This window comes from Cupressus sempervirens, chromosome 2 (genome assembly GCF_028749045.1).
Source record: "Cupressus sempervirens isolate cs-2001-9-10 chromosome 2, ASM2874904v1, whole genome shotgun sequence".
In the NCBI taxonomy this organism is placed as follows: Eukaryota; Viridiplantae; Streptophyta; class Pinopsida; order Cupressales; family Cupressaceae; genus Cupressus; species Cupressus sempervirens.
The window spans coordinates 767123770-767142008 of record NC_143119.1 but is presented as its reverse complement, the minus strand read 5'-3'; the positions used below and the strand labels follow the sequence as shown (position 1 = coordinate 767142008).

Here is an 18239-nt window from a genome sequence, read left to right as displayed (position 1 = left end):
CGATTTCAAGGAAAGAAATTATGGGCCGACCTAGGTAGAGTCACGTCCTTTGTAAGGACATGCCTCTTGGTTACAATATAAGGATGAGGTAAGTATGAGTATAGAGAACACACATAATACATTTTAAGTCTGCTTCTCTTCATTACTGCCTTATGCGATTTATTGCAGAGATCAAAACATTTGCAGAATAGTTATCATATTTCATAGACAGGTTGGTATATTAAGGACCATCTTCAGCAACTATAAAGGCATCATTGCAGTCTGATTTATAACAGATTTGCAGAAACTTTACACTCCATGACTCCTCACATATGGGAAAGGTCTGCGGGGTCTGGTAAGGGCTTGCAAACCTGAATTGTGATTTTGTGATCAATAGGAGGGGCTATAAATAGGTGTTAAGTAGCTTAAAACACACTAACAAATTTGTTACCAAAACAAGTGCAAAAATGTGTAAAGGACTTCCTAGGTATGCAATTTATGTAATTATAGCTATATGGACATTTGAACTTGAATCGCTCTTTTTGCAAAATGAAGTCAATTAAAATTTATTTGGAACTATATTTTTTTATTAAATTTAGGAATCTAAAATGAAAACTAATTCTTTATTTGATCTCAAGTCATATATTTTTACCAATGTTGATGCAGGCAATTTTTTTATTGAATTTTATTATTGTCAAAACATATATTCAAATGAGGCAAGTTATCTTATAATTTTGTATACTAGTGTGTTAACAGAAGCATGTTAAGAAGGAAAGTGCCTTGCTCTTTTATTATTGATGCATCTGATTTCTTGATATATAACCATTGCAGGTTATAGAGAAGCTCTTGATTACAGCTGTTGCAGATGCAGATGTTGGTGTACGCAAGTCAGTTTTTGCTTCTTTGCATGCTAATGGTGGCTTTGATGAGTTTCTGGCACAAGCTGATAGTTTGCGTGCAATATTTATTGCACTTAATGATGAGGTAATGACTTATGTTTTAACTGCTTCATTTCAACTTAAATTTATCTGAATGATTTTCAAATAGTATTTTTTCAGCTAATGTTGGTTCACACAGCTTGAGAAAGTTTCTCTATTGCTTTTGAGATTTGAAACACAGCTTTTTGGTTCATTGTTGGTTAAAATTTGGTAATCAATAGCCATTCTGCAGTCCAGAAGTTCTCCCATTTAATTTTTTTTTAAAAAACTATCTATACAAAGTCATATGTCATCTATTAAACTAATTAAAAGCTGTACATATTTTTGTTAACTATAAAAAAAACATATAAATGTAAGAATGTTAAGTTCATGCATTTAATATGATTAGAAATTTCGAGTGCTACACATAGTTCTCAACAATTTTAATTAAATAATGGTCATCTAGATTTGTAATATGAAATTATAAATATTTCAAAAAATACATTGTTTAATTTAAATCATAAAAAAACGATTAATAATAAATGTTTGTTTCAAGTACTTGTGAAATATAATGAATAAGAGATAATAGAAGGTAGTAAAATAATAAGAATGTCATATAGCAAACTATTTAAAATGTCAATATTACAATCTTAATGATAAAAATGTTTTCAATATTTAGATTAGTTTCTGGTTGTAAATGTTTTATTTAAGCAATTTTATTTCATTTTTTGTTACAAGTATTTTATTTCATTTTTCTGGTGCAAATTTTTTATTTTATTAAAAAGGTTGATTGGTTGAACATACTAATTAGCACTCATGAAAACATGAGAACCCATCTTCAACGAGAATTAATAATGGAATGTCACAAGGCTTCCAGGAGGTCTGTAGGTTAAATCATGCATTGCTCATTATTCCAACTCAAACACATTCAACAAAAAACTTTCGAAATAACCGTAAATTTTGGAATCCAGGAAAGAATAAATAAGTGTACAAATCCTAAATACTTAGAAAATGGTATTTACGTTGTTTAAATTGTAGTAGTTGTAAATAACATGCCCAACTAAAAATAAGGAGCATATTTTATGTAATAAATTACTTATGTAAATCATTTTTTTGCACATCATAAACCAAAAAAAGAATTTTAACATCTGTTTCTTCCAATATAATATTTACTAGCAATTGCACCCAAAAGAGGTGCAATGTTTTAGAGCCACAGTAGACGTTTATCTTGTTTCATACATTGGATGGCCTGTTTATTATACAAGGACTGCCACAGACAAAGTTGGCATGCTACAGTCTTTATACTGCTGAATATGAGTTATGTAATAGTTGGTAGGAAGTTCCATTTTCTGATTTTTTTGATTAATGGTCTAAACTTTTAAATTTTATATTTTCTCTATGTCCCTGTACTATGTAAATGTCTTTAAATTTGGAAAAAAATGAGTGTTTTTCTCTTCTTTTACATTTTCTTCTATTTTTTGTTGTCAATCCAAATTTTCTCCATTTTCTTGTTTAAATCCAATGTTATCAAGAAGTTTCATACTTTTAGTTTGCCTAGTTTTTTCCCAAAAGATTGTTGCTGCTATGGTTTTAACTGTCTTATAAAGTTGTTCAAGGCACGAAATCACTATGCAAATGATTTCAAGTATGTGTTAGCAATTTAAGTTTTAAAATTTTAATCAAGTGTTTTGATATTTTAATGGTGTTATTACTGCATTTTTTGTAGTGCAGTTTAATCTAATTTCATGTTCTTCTGTGTCCTTCAAGAAACTTTTAAGATCTGATTCTGCGCGTTGTTAATTTTTAACAAGATACATGGGATGAATAATGACGATTTTGTCAATTTGCCTCAATATTTTTCTATCATGGTATTAGTTACTTAGGTGAGATTTTTTTGCTTCTACAAGTCCTTGGGGTTTGGTTATTCGGTGTGTGTATGTGATTAATAATTATATAATATGTGAATTTGTAGCATTTCTTCATACAGTCATATTGACGTTTCCGATTGAATTTTGTTAGGCATTTGACATTCGGGAGCTTGCTATATCGATGGCTGGGGGACTGTCTGAAAAAAATCCAGCTTATGTGCTACCCGCACTTAGACAACATCTTGTACAATTATTGACTGACTTGCAACAAAGGTTTGAATTCAATCTTGGGATTGTAATAAAACTATGGTAGAGTTCATTGGGCAGATGATTGAGAATCATAAGTTGTTGATTTTGGGTGGAAATGATGTATTAACAGTGCAGACAGAAAAAGATGTGAGGAGAGTGCCAAATTATTAGGCTGCTTGATCAGGGCTTGTGAGAGATTACTGCTGCCATACATTGCACCTGTCCACAAGGTGAAAATCTGCCATCTTAAGCTATTTAACCAGATTTTAATTTAGTTTTGCGTAAATTGGTTACATAGATTTATGTTATGCAGTCTTTGATTGCAGAAATTTGTGGAGCCACAAAATGGATGTTTTAAGTTTGCTTTGCTCAACTTCTTATTTAGATACCTGTTTGCAGGCTTTGATAGCAAAACTCTGTGAAAGCCCTGGAGTGAGTGCCAATAATGGAGTTGTGATTGGGGTGCTTGCAACTGTAGGGGAGCTTGCGAGGGTGGTAAGAACAGTTTTTGTTCTTAGTATAATTGTGTTTTGTTTCCATACTCATTTGATGTAATGCAATGGATGTTTAAATATTTCTGTGCTGTCTGTCTAAATTAATAGCGTATGATCAATTTGCAGACTGTCTGGTGGTATAAACTTGTTTTTTGTCTATTTATCCAATCATTGCTGTGTAGATTAAAAGTTTGCATGCTGTCAATCTTAGCGAACAGAAAGCATGATCATTTTGTTACTTGTTGAATGCATTCAAGTCTTTTGTAAAATAATGTCTTTTTTTGATAAATTTTCTTACAATCCATGAAGAATTTCATTAACTTTACTGTTTTCTTTAGGACTATCTACTTTTATGTTGGCTTGTTTTAAAAAAAACTGTTTTTGGGAACACAGTTCTTTTTAGATAGTTTCAGTTTTTGGTCATGTAGGGTGGCTGTGCAATGAGGCCTTACCTCCGAGAGTTGATGCCTTTGATTTTGGAGGCACTGGTAGATGGAGCTGTTGCAGTTAAACGTGAAGTAGCAGTGGCTACACTTGGTCAGGTTGTTCAGAGTACAGGGTAGGCTAATAAGTTACCATCAGCTTTATTATGTTTTCTTTTGTGAACATCTGTCTTATGGAGTTGCAAACATGTTTCTATTTGTATCTTTCTTAGAGTTAAATTGGTGAAACTTTTGCTGCTTGATCTTCATGTCAAATTGTTCAGATAGGACTTTCAGATAATAATTTGCTACATCTTGTGTTCTATTTTCATTATGGTTTATGCTTATGTCTCTCATGGAGCCGGATCACTAAATCTTTGCATATTTTTTCAATCTGTTACTTCAGTGAACTGCAGATCTGAATTGCTAATGGTATCAATTTGATGTTATTAACGTGCAGCCACGTTATTATCCTTTTATAGATTCCAATTTTAAGACACCTGACATTCAGAATTAGCACATAGATCCTCATTGGTTTCCATATGTGAGTCTACCATAGTGACCAGCCTTGAACTCAACATGAATTTGATAGACTAATTGAGGGCTTGGGCTTGGGTTCAACATTCAGACTTGTCACAACTTCGCGAATTGCAAAAACCATGGAATAAGGAATTGTTTAAGGATATTAAAGCATTTTCTGTGATGTTGTCACTAAATCAACTTTAATGACAAAAGCGAATCAAGTACATGCTATTTTGATCACATATTGATCCAAATTATTTTGTGAATGCGTGGAGCAATACTTGGTGAGGTGCTAGAAGTATTGTAAAACACATAGCAAGCAATATGAAAGCTTTTTTATAAAATTCAGAATATCCAAAGTGCATACAATATTGGCAAAATTGGGAGAGAGAGGTGTGCCCCTAAATCCATCCAATTTGGCAAACTCGTGGTAGAGATGTATGCAGGAGTCCATACCAGTTGGGAAAACTTGTGAGAGAGATGTGTGCCTGTGGATTCTATTTATGAGAGTTCATACAAATTGGTAAACTCATCAAACGAAATGTATGCCCCAACTTGATGAACTCGTTCTAACTTCTCATTTCTAAGAGATGTATGCCTATCACTCTGCTGGATTTGAATTGTGCTTATTTTATAAACTTTGACAGAAGCTGAAAGGTTACCACATTCATGTAATCTTTTGAAGTTGAATGGACAATCCTATATTGAAAGGTCATTACAATTGAGTTGATTGAATATGAAATTGATTAAAATATCTCATTTAATTGGATACGCTTATTTATAATTATTGGCATAAGAGCAAATAAGTACAAAAGTTGGTTTGAGGAGAGGGAAACAAGATAAATAAAAAAAATCTTCACCTGCTTTTGGCGTACAAAACTCATGTAATTGAGGTCAATGGCATAAAAAACAAAAAACAAAAAACAGTATTATGGTAGAGAAGAGCTTGCACCATTTGGCCCAATGTTATTAGCTCTATAATGGGTCCTGTGCTTATGTCTTGGATAGGTCCTTGATGCAGCTGCATTTATGATATTTGCACATTCATACAAGGGATCCACTTATGCACCCTCCTCCTCTGCCATGCCTGTTGCCTCCACCTCTATATCAATCTGATCAACTTGTTTGTGATTATTGCGTAGAAAGACATGATCCTTAACCTTGTTGATATTGTGAAACAATTTAATTAATGTAATGGAAGATGAATTAGCCATCAAGATTTGCTTGTGACAAATTCAATGGTTGTAATGAGCATTTAAGTACATAATTTCGAAAGTGATTGGAATCAAGTAAAGGATAACATGTAAGTTAGAATATTATGAAGATTACTGGATGTGAATGGCTTAGAAATATTTGTCAAAAAATTAAAATACAAAATAATAAAATAGTAAATTGGTATCTATGCTAAACTTGCAGAGTACATGCAAGATATGCGAGTTCTCAAGTAAAAAATGATGATGGGTAACTACCAGAAAACTTTGTGTTGGTTTCTTTATGAAGGCTAAAGTTATATTTCCAGAAAAACTCTTTATAACTCTGCAATTTTTTCATATAAACTCGCCAAATTGGTTTAAAATGATTTTTCCACCCAAAAGTTAAACAATTATTGTGATTTTAGCATTTTCAGTTTGCAATTGGGGCCAATTGTGGCGATTTAGGGCACACGACTGAAAGGCACTGAGAGAACACAAATACAAAGATTCTGTTTGCCTTTTCTCTACGCAGCCTTTGCATATGGGTGTGAAAGGAAAATCCAGAAATTTTATAATTTAAAAATTAAAGCTACATCCAATCTGGAGCTCAACGAATGATTGAAATTAGTCTGACAGAATCACAGAGAATAGATTATTAGAGTGAATGCCAAAGAAAAATGAATCATTTTATTACATAGGCTACTAATTTCTATCAAGCTAACAGTGACAATTGTGTTTAAAAGTTATAGTACAACTTAATTTTATGCATAAATTTCTAATTTCCATCTATATATGGTGGAAATCATTAATATGTTCTGCAGTAATTTGTGTGTTTTTCAAGAATATATTTTCTTTATGTATTTTCACATATTTAACATGCTTGGCAAGTTTCTGTTGAGTTTTTAAGGAGTTCCAGTTTTAAATGTTTTTGGGCGTGTAGAGTAATTGTCCAGTCTGAGTTTTTCAACAATGACCATGGTAAAAAGGATGTACACTTTCTCTTACTTGGGACACAGATTGTGTATGTGGTGTATCTCTGAGACACAAGATGCAGACATATATGCTACCCAAATCTATTCAACTTCGTTTGGAGCTTCTCATGTCCATTAGGAAAGACCCTATCACCAACACCCCCGAAAAATGGAAAATACATGAAACACAAACATTATATAAAAGAAACATGCTCTTGACCCTTGCTAATGAACTCAAAACATTAATGCTGAAATGATTTCTAGTTTTCAGCATCTCATTTAGCGTGCTAAAAATTTTAGTTGGTCTTATGCCTTTTGGATGTTAGTCACATTTTGTTAGAATTTGATATATTTAATTTTCATAAATTCAAAAGATATTATTTAATAACTTATTATGTTTGGTATCTGCATTTGAAAAATGGCGTTGATCAATATGTACTGCGAAGAAATTTCAATGTTTGTGTGTATAAGGTCCAGAAACACATATGATATGTAAATAAAAGGATGCATAATATGCATAGGATTATATATTAGAATTTTTATGTTCTATCTCATATCATAGACGAGAAACCAACTATTGATTGGACCCTGTTGGTGTAAATAAGTATTTACTTATTACACTTACTTAAGTTTACTTAGGTTAATGCATTATTTAATTATTTTGCATTATTTTATTTGTGAGACACCTAGGAGTATGTGCACTCTTGTGAGTTGTCATGATGACATCATAGGGGTCCACACCTCATTTAAGCACATGTTGTCTACAACACAGGAATCTTCTACACACATATGACACTTTGTCATTCTTATCCATTCATCTAGAATGTTGGATAAGGTGCTTAGTTGTCTTATCTTCTGGTTGTTTCTATAGACATTCTGGGTGCTTCCTGAGAGGCCTTTATATACAAGCACTCCTAGTGTACTCTTAATTATGGCATATTGAATACATTGTCATTCTGATCATACTCTCTCTCTCTTTGGTCTACTGTGTGCTTGTGTTTGAGTTCTTAGTTCTTGGGTGAATTTTGCCCTCAGGCAGATTCTTACATGGTATCAGAGCATAGAGACTTTCTCATCACATAGTCGTTCGAGACCACGCTTGCTTCATCGCCTCAGCTTGAATCTGGAGTACTGCAGAAATTGGGAGCGTTTTGAGCCAGATCTGACCTGGCCATTGCGTCCAGAACGCTGAACCGGTGAAAATCGACTATAAACTCGGCTACCTTGGCCCAAAGTCGACCGTGAGGCAAATTTTTTTTGCAAATCGGAACCCGGAGGCCCTGATTTGTAGTTCGGGTATGGTCTTTTTTAGATCTGTAATTTAATTATTCAGATCTGCATTTTCTATTTTTCTTTGCAATTTTATTTTTTGTCAAAGTATTTGCGAAAATTCGGAGAAATTTTTTTTAGCAGACCCGGGTAGTGACACCCCAGATCTGCCCTTTTTTCGGAGGGTTTATTTGGTCGTAGGAGAAATTATTTTTTATTTGCAATGGGCTTAGAAAAAATCCGGCCTCTGCAAATTTTGAGGACGTAACATTAATATTTCGCAAGGGTCATACAAATATTTTCTAGCGAGATATCCCAAACTCGTTGGCCCACCCAACGACCACCGACTTGGCAACATTTTTCACCGGCGGTAGAGCCTGCGGCTCTTTGTTTGGACATTTGCATGGGCTTAGTTTTAAAAAGCGCTAACAACGCTCCCACCATACATGTGGGATTTTATAGTAAACCCACCAAAAAACTCGGCGGAACCTTTGAACTCCCGGTGCCAAACTACAGATTCTGGCCCGTAGTACAAACTTCTCCTGGCGACCTGCATAGTATCCCGGCGGTCGCAAACTTTTATCCAGCACATCTTCCATTCTCCGGCGGTCGGCGTTTGAAGATCCGAGCACGGGAAGAGTTTAAATATTCGGTGTTCGCTGCTACTCTTTTCCGACCATTTGAAATTTTTTGGAAAGTTCATTTCCCGCCCGCGGCCAATTAATAAAAAGGAGCCACACATACCAAGCATCCTGCCACATGGACAAATCCGCAGACGACACGTGGCAACTTTATACAAGGTACAAGTCACCTGCCAACTGCGCAGCGACACGTCACCGTCTAGTATTGCCACGTCAGCGACGTGGACAGCCGATCTTTTGACACGTCATCGTATGACACATGACACGTGCCAACCGTACAGTACAGACACATACAATCAGTTGACACGTCACTAGGTGGACTGCCTTTTTCGCTGACGTCAACAGAGCATGGAGTTAAAATTGATGGCCGTTTGACCGTCATTTCCAGGCATTTTATAATTGTAGTGACGGCCGTTTGACCATCAAATTTAGACATGCAGTTTTTCTTCCAGACCCCTCTTCAGATTGCATTTTAGTTTGGCAGCTTGACCTTGTGAGCCCATAACTTGGACATCCGGACTCCGATTCAGGTGCAATATTTTTTGAAATTGGGTAAAATTTTCTAAATTTTGCAGTGGTGGTGCTATTTTCTAATTTTGGTGCACAAATTTTGTAGAAATTGCATTTTTTGGCGGCTGTACTTGCATAATCCTGCGTTTTGCAACTTCAGAAGCTCCGTACGAGCACATCTGGTTACTTTTTCAGGTTCCATTTTTTTTGAAAGTGCATATTTTTTCATCTACTTTCTAGATCTGAAGTTAGATTCTAGGGTTGTGTGGATCAAAATCTCACTTTCAGAATTAGGCCTTTTTTGGCATTGTAAAGCTTTGATTCTTTTTCAGAATTGTTGTAAATCTAAGCTACAGTGCTTAAGTGACAGATTTCAGCCTCATAAGGCAGTTGTAAAAGCAAAATCAGAAAGTCTACTTTGTTCAATTTGACAAGTGGCCCATTGTAGACGCACTACTTATAAAGTGCCAACAACATCTCTTTTGGGGGGGTCTTTTGATTGAGTGAAAAGGGGGGGTGTGTACTGTGTTTTTTTAGTTTATCTTTTGTGCTCTTTTCATTTCTGCATCATGGGTTTTAAACGTCCTCTAACTTCATGCAACTATTCTATATGGAAAGATATTGCATGGAGTAGATTAATGGAAAAAGGATATAGTCTGTATGTTGATGGTACAATTTCCAAACCTACTGATGCTACAGAACTCATTGATTGGCAAATTCAAGACCAATAGGCTTTAGGAGTAATCAGGAGTTGTGTACATGGGGATCTTCTCTTTCACATTAAAAATTGTTCAAACTCTAAAGAAGCTTGGGACAAACTTGAACAATTGTATGGTAAAGTTGATGAAGAAAAGGGATTTCAGATTGAGGATGATCTACTTATCTTGGATCCTAAGAATTATGACACAATTCAGGATTACATCATCAAAGTCAATGAGTATAGGGCACTTCTTAAAGATTGTGGAAATCCCATGAAGGATGACAGGTTGATTCATCACATCCTGAAGAGGCTACCTTTTGAGTACGCCAACTTTGTTTCGAGTTTTAATACTCACAGGTTGACCATGGGGTCTGCTTATTAGAAGCCTTCCTTTGGTGGATTTGCAAACATGTTGATTGTTGAACAATCTCACTTGGTGGATTTTAGACTTATCAAGTCATCAAAGACCAAAGCCTTGGTGGCTAGTGATGATCACAAATCAAGTCAATGGGGGAAAAGAAACAAGAAGAAGAAGCAGTGGAAGTAGAAATCACAATCTGAGACACAACAATCCTCCTCTCAACAAGGCGGTTCTTCTTCAAACAAAAAGGGAAGTAATGAAAAGAAGGACAAACTTTTTTGTGCATACTGCAAAAAGCCAAATCATGACGAGCATCATTGCAAGACAAAAATAATCGATGAGTTAGAAAATCTACTCAAGAAGAACAAGATTCAAGTGCCAGGTACTTCTAAGGATTCAACTCCAACCTCTTCGAAGGGTAAAGGTCAAGCACTTATGGCAAACACAAGTTCTTTTTCGGAATGGATACTTGACTCAGGTGCCTCCTATCATATGGGTTCTTAAAAGGAAGACTTCTCTTCATTGAAGCAGTCAAAGGTACCACACATCTTCGTGGGAGATGATACTAAAATGGAAGTTGAAGGGAAAGGACATGTGGAAATAAAAAATGGGGAATTTAAAGATGTTCTCTATGTTCCAAATCTTAGCTCCCATCTCCTATCAGTTTACCAAATCACTCACCTTGGATATGGTCATATGGTTGAGTTCCTTCCAGATTCAGTGATGGTGCGAAGTCTCAGAGATGATTCATTGGTTGCAGTGGGGAAAGTCAATGATGACAAGAGGCTTTATTCCTTCTCCCACTTTGTGCCTAAGAATCCTTCCCAGGCCTTGTTAACTCACTCTACTTCACACATCAATTTATGGCTTGAGCGGTTTGGTCACCTTGACTTCTGCTCTATTCAGCAACTTTGCTCAATGCACATGGTCAAAGGTCTACCTAATATCAGCTTTTCTAAGGGAGAATGTTCATCTTGTTCAATGGATATGAATCTCAAGGAGAAGTATGATAAAGGGAAGTCTTCTCAAGCTCCAGTTGTTCTTCAGCTAGTTCACATGGTTTTAGCAGGACCCTTTGCCGTGACTTCAGTCAGCCAAGGGCGCTACATACTCACATTTGTTGATGACTTTTCAAGATTCACTTGGGTCTTCTTCCTTCATCACAAGAATGAAGTGGTTCATAAGCTTCAAGACTTCAAGACTCATGTTGAACACAAGTCAAGGAAAACCATCAAGGTACTAAGTGTGGACAATGAGAACAAATATTTAGACAGAAGACTTAAGAACTTTTGTAGAATTGAGGGGATTGATGTTTAGAACTCACTAGCATTCAGTCCGTACAAGACAGATGTTGCAGCGATGATGATTAGGACTTTCAAGACCATGGCAAGTTGCATGATAAAGGTCAAGTCTCTTGATCCTACATTAGAAGTTGAAGCCATTAGTAGTGCTACTCACATACTTAACAGATCTCCTCAACCAACCTTAGATGGCAAGACTCCTTTTGAGGCATGGTGCGGCAGAAAACCGGTTGTGAGTCACCTTAGGGTCTTTGGTTGTTCAGCATGGGCAAACCTTTCTTCCAAGAGCTGCAAGGCATCGACACCTAGGCCTTGTATTTTCATCGGCTATGAAGACAATGCGAAGGCTTACATATTGATGGATCTAGAGACTCATGAGATCTTTGTGGAGAAGGATGTACATTTTGAGGAAAGTTCACCAAGCTTATCCTCTACTCCTCTTCGCACATCATACACAGTGGAAACTGATAGTGACACCAGTGATAGTGCTTCAACAAGTTCAGACACTTGGGGTTCTATCGACAGTTGTAGTGAGAGGTCACATTAGTCCAGTCCACATGCTTACATTGCCACAGTGAAAGGTCCAACACAACATGGTTCATCTTGTCTTCCAGCTCCAGCTTCAGTTGACTTGGGAGACAGACTTGAGGACTTACATCTTCTCATTGATGAAGGTGATCCTTCTACAGTTGTTGTGAGGGCTCACTCTGACCCTCATGTCCATTCTCTACATGATCAATCTATACAGGTTGGCATGATTGTGGATCCTTATGAACAACAATTAGTGGAGGTCTCTTTGTCAGTTGAGGAGACAGATGGTTCAGTGGAACAGGTTCAATAGACATCCTTCACCGATCTGCATTCGTTCTTTTTAGCACAATTGGAAGGGGTGAACTTCAGCATCAGTACAGGGATACTTGAGCAGGTTTCAGAGCCACCATACATCTTCAGGAGTGTACCTTTGCCTTTATTTCTTCCTATGGGGAGGAACACGATTCTGCATTCATGGACCAGCTTCTTCATTGGAGCGGCTTTCACTTGTTGGCATTCTTCTTTTGGGGGGGGAGCCTATTCTGTCTCTTTTCCTTCTTTCCTTCTCTTATGTACATACTGGATGTATGTCGTAATGGGGGGGTCTTGATTACTCCATCCATCGATGCATCCTTATTTATCTCTTTTTTTGGGGGAGGGTTTTTTCCATGAGGTTTTCCCTCTTTCACCACTTTATGAGAGATTTGCATTTTCATTATGTACATGGGTACCTACTATGGCCTAGTAGCTGGGACCCATTATGCATCTTCATCCTAGATTTCGTAAGCTTAAGGGCATTCCCCTAAGTTGCACTTAAGGGGGGGGATGTTGGTGTAAATAAGTATTTACTTATTACACTTACTTAAGTTTACTTAGGTTAATGCATTATTTAATTATTTTGCATTATTTTATTTGTGAGACACCAAGGAGTATGTGCACTCTTGTGAGTTGTCATGATGACATCACAGGGGTCTACACCTATTTTAAGCACATGTTGTCTACAACACAGGAATCTTCTACACACATATGACACTTTGTTATTCTTATCCATTCATTTAGAATGTTGGATAAAGTGCTTAGTTGTCTTATCTTCTGGTTGTTTCTAGAGACATTCCGGGTGATTCCTGAGAGGCCTTTATACACAAGCACTCCTAGTGTACTCTTAATTATGGCATATTGAATACATTGTCATTCTGATCATACTCTCTCTCTCTCTTTGGTCTACTGTGTGCTTGTGTTTGAGTTTGTTCCTGGGTGAATTTTGCCCTTAGGCAGATTCTTACACCTTTAATTTTTCAGACTGCAACTCTCTCCTTATCACAACCAAAGATTGCTTTGAGTGGGCACTTGTTGGTAGTGGTAACAGAAAACTTTCAATTAGTTGCAACAGAAGTCGCACCAACAATATTTCAGCGGAGAGTGTTGTGTTTGTGTTTTTTTGGGTTTGTGCTGACTATTCTGGGGATGTTGTATATGCTACAGTGTTAGATATTTTGTACCTAGAAATGCCAATTTTTATTATTGTTCTTACAGTTCACCATGGGTACAGTCAAACTAAATCTAGGTTGTTAAAATGGCTAGATAATCTGTAAGGATAAATGGGACTTTAGAACTTAGCCTATATAGAGAGAATTTATTCTTGTTGTTGTTTATTTTTGTCACATGAAACTTGTAGATGCAAATCATCTAATGCTGTTAGCACGGACTACTCATTTTGGTCAAGTCATAAAAGTCCTGTAGACATAGATGACCTATTTTTTTCAATCTTCTACTCAAAACTTATTTGTGCTTCGATTAGAAATTCCTCTTCTGAACATCACCTTCTAAGTTTTCATTAAAAGTAATCAATACAAATGCCTATTTTTCTTTTTGTAGAACAGTTTTAAAAATCCAATCCAGTTATTTTTCGTAAAGAAGGGGTAAATGCTTATAACCCGGAGCTATGAACTACTGAAGCCATGAATGGGGGACCTCATTCCGATATAAACATTCAACAGTATCACCCCAGTGGGGTTTGAATTTGAACCTTGAAGGGAAGAATGACAACACCACAACTTAATCATCATACCATGCCACAGTTGGCTAAAAAATTCAATCCATTTCTCAGGACAAGAATGCCAAATTAATAAATATGATGTATGTAAATATGGGGTTTGAAAGAAGTTTAGGGGGATATCTGGAAATTAGGCTCAGGATCCAGTTTCAGGATCCTGCATCTGCAATGTGAGCACTGAGTAATCTTGACAAAGTGTGTTGCATGTCTTTGTTGCTAAGGCCCTTATGAGCTGGAATAATCATGACAAAGTGAGCGTAGTTGCATCTTGGATGTAGAATGCCCTTTACAGTTGATCGTCCAAGACTGCATCACATTGAGGACAGTCCCTGGAGGAAGCAACACAAACAATTTACTACGCTTGGACTTTGTTTATCAGATTGATTTGCCAACATCGCTAAGCGAAATACACAACAAACAAACTGTAAATGCTAATGGAATGGTAGCTGGAAGGCAGGTTGCATCCATACATCACTGGGAGCTTTCACTAAATGGCGTAGTTTTATAATGCATGTTGCATCTTTAAGTTGGATAGTGGGTGATGCAGTCAAGAATAGGGAACTGAATGAATGGCACAATTGTCCTTGCAGCGAACATCAAATCAGCAAGCGCACAAAATTTTCAGTTGATATGGTAATTTAACCAGTCAAAGATTTCAACAACTTAGTTTAACTAAGTTTAAATACATGATTCACAGATCTGAGCATGTACAATGATTTGAATTTATTCAAGATATAAGGGACTTCACACATGCTTTGAAAATATACATAAATTTGACAAAGTTTCCCCTGTTGAATGAATCTTAAATCTTTTGTGACAACAGAAACATCTCCTGAGCTTCTGCAAAACAAACAACTGCTAAACTTTCTCTACACATTCTAACAACTCCAAATCTCTGCAAAGCAATCCACCTCCTCTCCCTACAATGTAAACAGAAAAGCAATCAAGGTTTCCTCCCCAAGGCCTTCTTGCATCCTGCCAACAGACTGGAAGGCCTCCCCCAATGACCAAGATCCCTTTTTGAAGATAAAAATTTCCACTTGTAGCATCCCACTCGGATACATTAAATGGAGGCAAAATGTAATGCCCCTGTAGGAGAATTTTTAGGATTGGCTAAAATTTCCTATTTGTGATTTGCACTTGTTCAGCAATCATTAGGCTAAATCTAAGATGCTCTTGCAACTCAATAAATTATGTGTTGTAATTGCTTTAATCATTTATTGTCTATAGATGCTATTATAATTAACCACAGTACTGAATGAGACATCATAACTTGTTATATATTCTCTTCAAAGGCAGTCTAGTGGCATAAAGTCCAAAATTCATTTTTAAAAGGACCAGTTAGTGTGCCCAACTTAATGAATGGAGCTTACACAATAAAAAAATGTACAGGCCTAGTGGGATGTCCTTTCTTTGTTTCTATGGGGTATAATGTTCAATTATTCAATAACTAAAATAGGAAATACAAAAGCATGAATGGAAACTACCTTTGGTTGATTTTGATTACCTCAGTCATCACATGTTCTTGCTTTGGACACCCAAAGTATGAGTTTTGTGTGTATGGTTGTCCAAGATCACAACGTGCCCCAATACTTGATATAGTTGTCTTAGAAGAAATACGCTTGTTTTACTTCACCTCCTCTAGTATTTGGCTGGATCACATTTTGTCGTCTTTTGCAAATTGTTGGCCTTCATTCCCACTTTTATAATTTTTGTAGAATGTTATTTGCCACGGTTGAACTCCCTCATGTCTTTATCTAAAACCGCTCTAGTTTGTATTGTCTGATCTCTTTCAATTTCTCTTCTCTTTTGGTGCGAACCATTGCACCAAAACCCTGGGTGCTAGTGAAAGCCACCCACCAGGATCTTAACATCCCACCACGCTCCACAGTCTAGACTCTGGGCTGGATGTGCGCCCATACGGTGGGCCCTCCCTTGGCCGTATGAGCCTCGGACGAACATTGCAATGCCGGCGTTGCCACCCGCTCTGAGACTCAAACTTGGGTGGAGACTCTGATACCACATGGTACAAACCATTGCACCAAAACCCCGAGGTGCTAGTGAAGGCCGCCCACCAGGATCATAACATCTTTCCTTACATACTAATTGCTGCTTCATGGTTGATCTTCTTTTTCTACGGTCCTTGCTATCTTTGTATCTTTTTTCTCTTTGACTAAATTTTCCTTTTAGTCAGCCCTATTCATGATTCCATTGAACTATTCCTCTTTTTCAGGTGCAAGAACCTTGTTTGGTTGCAACAATTTCTCTATCAACTCTGCTTTACAGTTCTGCTTAGCGTTAACTTATTTCTTCAGGACTTGGGCTTTTAGTTTTGATTTCTACTACTTCTCCCACCTTTCAACAATTTTAACCCTCTGAATTTCTTCTTTTGTCTTCATTCTTCGTGTGCTTTTTCTTATTTTGGAAATTGTAAAAAGTCTTTGTTGCTGCCTCTACTTGCTTATCAATGTGCACATATTATAGTTTTTACCCTGTAAAGGACATTCAACTGCTTTTGTCACCCTTGCAGCTTCTCTGATTATCTGATCATTGAGAACTCAAATTTGAAGTTCATTCTCATGGGCCTTTTCACACTATTGTTTAACTAGATCATGCTTGTTGAAACACATAACAAAACAATTTTTGCATATATGATTATCCTCCTTTTTTGTTCACATAAGCAACACATGCCTTGTCCAATACTCATGGCTACAACTTCAAATACGCTCTAATATTGAATTGCTTATACATTTATCTCACTGCTCCCATATTGACTATTGTCAACTCATGACCCTCTATTGACTATGACAGTTTGTTGTGTTTTAAATGTGACTGAAATATCCCCCTACAGACATCTGCTCCAGATTTTTCCAAATGTTCCACAGACTTTATACAAAAATTTACATGCAAACTGATTTCACTTTATCCAACAGATTATATCAAATCATATAATCATACTGAAATTAATTATGAAGATGAATCATTAGAACCTTATTTGTCAAACAGATATGAGACGTCTCTATTACAAATTTGCTCAACTGTGAACTCTGTCACAAAAATTACGAAGGAATGGTTTGGGTTTCCGTCCAATCCACCAAGAAATCTTGAATGTTTCCATCCCCAGGTTGAAGAATTGAAGCTAGAAGCTCCCAAACTCTCCAAGAGAAAATAATAAACCAAGGTTGCCAAGAATAAGCCTCACAATGTTCTTTAATAGTATATCCCCATGACTCTTCGTTTTCCCTCTGCCCATTTCTAGTTATGCCTTTTCTTTGTCTCTTATTTATCCCCCTTTAAATTAAAATGATTTTATTAATTTTCACTAGGCTCCATTAAACTCATTTTGAAACTTTATTAAATATTTAAGTTGTCATTAAATTTGATACCTTAATTATTTAATTGACTTCAAATGTCCCAAAAGGGGAGCATTACAGTGACACACATTGCAGATCTAGTTTATAAATGCCCTTGGTTGATGCTGAACTTTTGCTCTGCTACCATCGACAATAATCTTGCAACAATTGCTTTTAACTTGTTTTTAGTACTAATAAATGTTGTCTGAGGAATGGATCCTCTTGCTTCTTAGTAGTCTTCAAGGTACTTTTATACATGAATATGTTTCTCTTTTGTACTTTGGTTGCAACTGATCCTTTTGAACTAACTATCTTTTGCTTCATATAGTGCAGTTTGATAACACGGCTGTCGTGTTCTGGAACTTATAGCTGTCTGGACTCTGTTTTCCCTCGAAGATAGCTAAAGGCTTTGTGGTTCATTGAACTATAAAAATCTTCATCTTTATCCAAACATGTCTTTTCATGTGTTCACAACATTTTACCTTTTGTTTTTGATGTACAACTTCCTTTTTCATGCCTTTCTTTATGTAACTTACACATAGCTTTTTCTTTGCCTTGAAGTCGAACTAATGTTCGTCATCCAAAAAATATACCATTGACACATTTAACTCTCTTGAATATTCAAACTGAAACCATTAATATAATTTGCTATTCTTCACTTGATCAACTTCACTATAAGCAGATTTGACAGTAAGTGAAATTCTTTAGTACACTTTTTATCTAACATCTTCCTCTGTCTCATGCTCGACTTTGTCAATAATGGCATGTAGTTATTAATGGGAAATTATTTTCCCTTTTATCTTAGACACTACCTTGTCCAAATTAATGATATGTCCTATTCCATTCCATTCTTGTTGTACCTACACCCCCTTCCACCATATCATGCCAATAGCCTTATTTTCAGT

At 36.2% G+C, this 18239-nt stretch overlaps 1 protein-coding gene across 5 annotated transcripts in view; it reads left to right on the top strand.

The window, feature by feature from the left end:
- The window catches only part of LOC149575708 (serine/threonine-protein kinase TOR-like), a 378229-nt gene that overhangs the window by 64102 nt on the left and 295888 nt on the right, over positions 1–18239 (top strand). For all 5 annotated transcript variants that reach the window (XM_089815479.1, XM_089815475.1, XM_089815477.1 and 2 more), the window contains exons 11-15: positions 811–963; positions 2916–3037; positions 3144–3243; positions 3413–3508; positions 3936–4066. In XM_089815479.1, coding sequence (XP_089671605.1) covers positions 811–963; positions 2916–3037; positions 3144–3243; positions 3413–3508; positions 3936–4066 — 602 coding nt within the window. The remainder of the gene's footprint in view (positions 1–810; positions 964–2915; positions 3038–3143; positions 3244–3412; positions 3509–3935; positions 4067–18239) is intronic.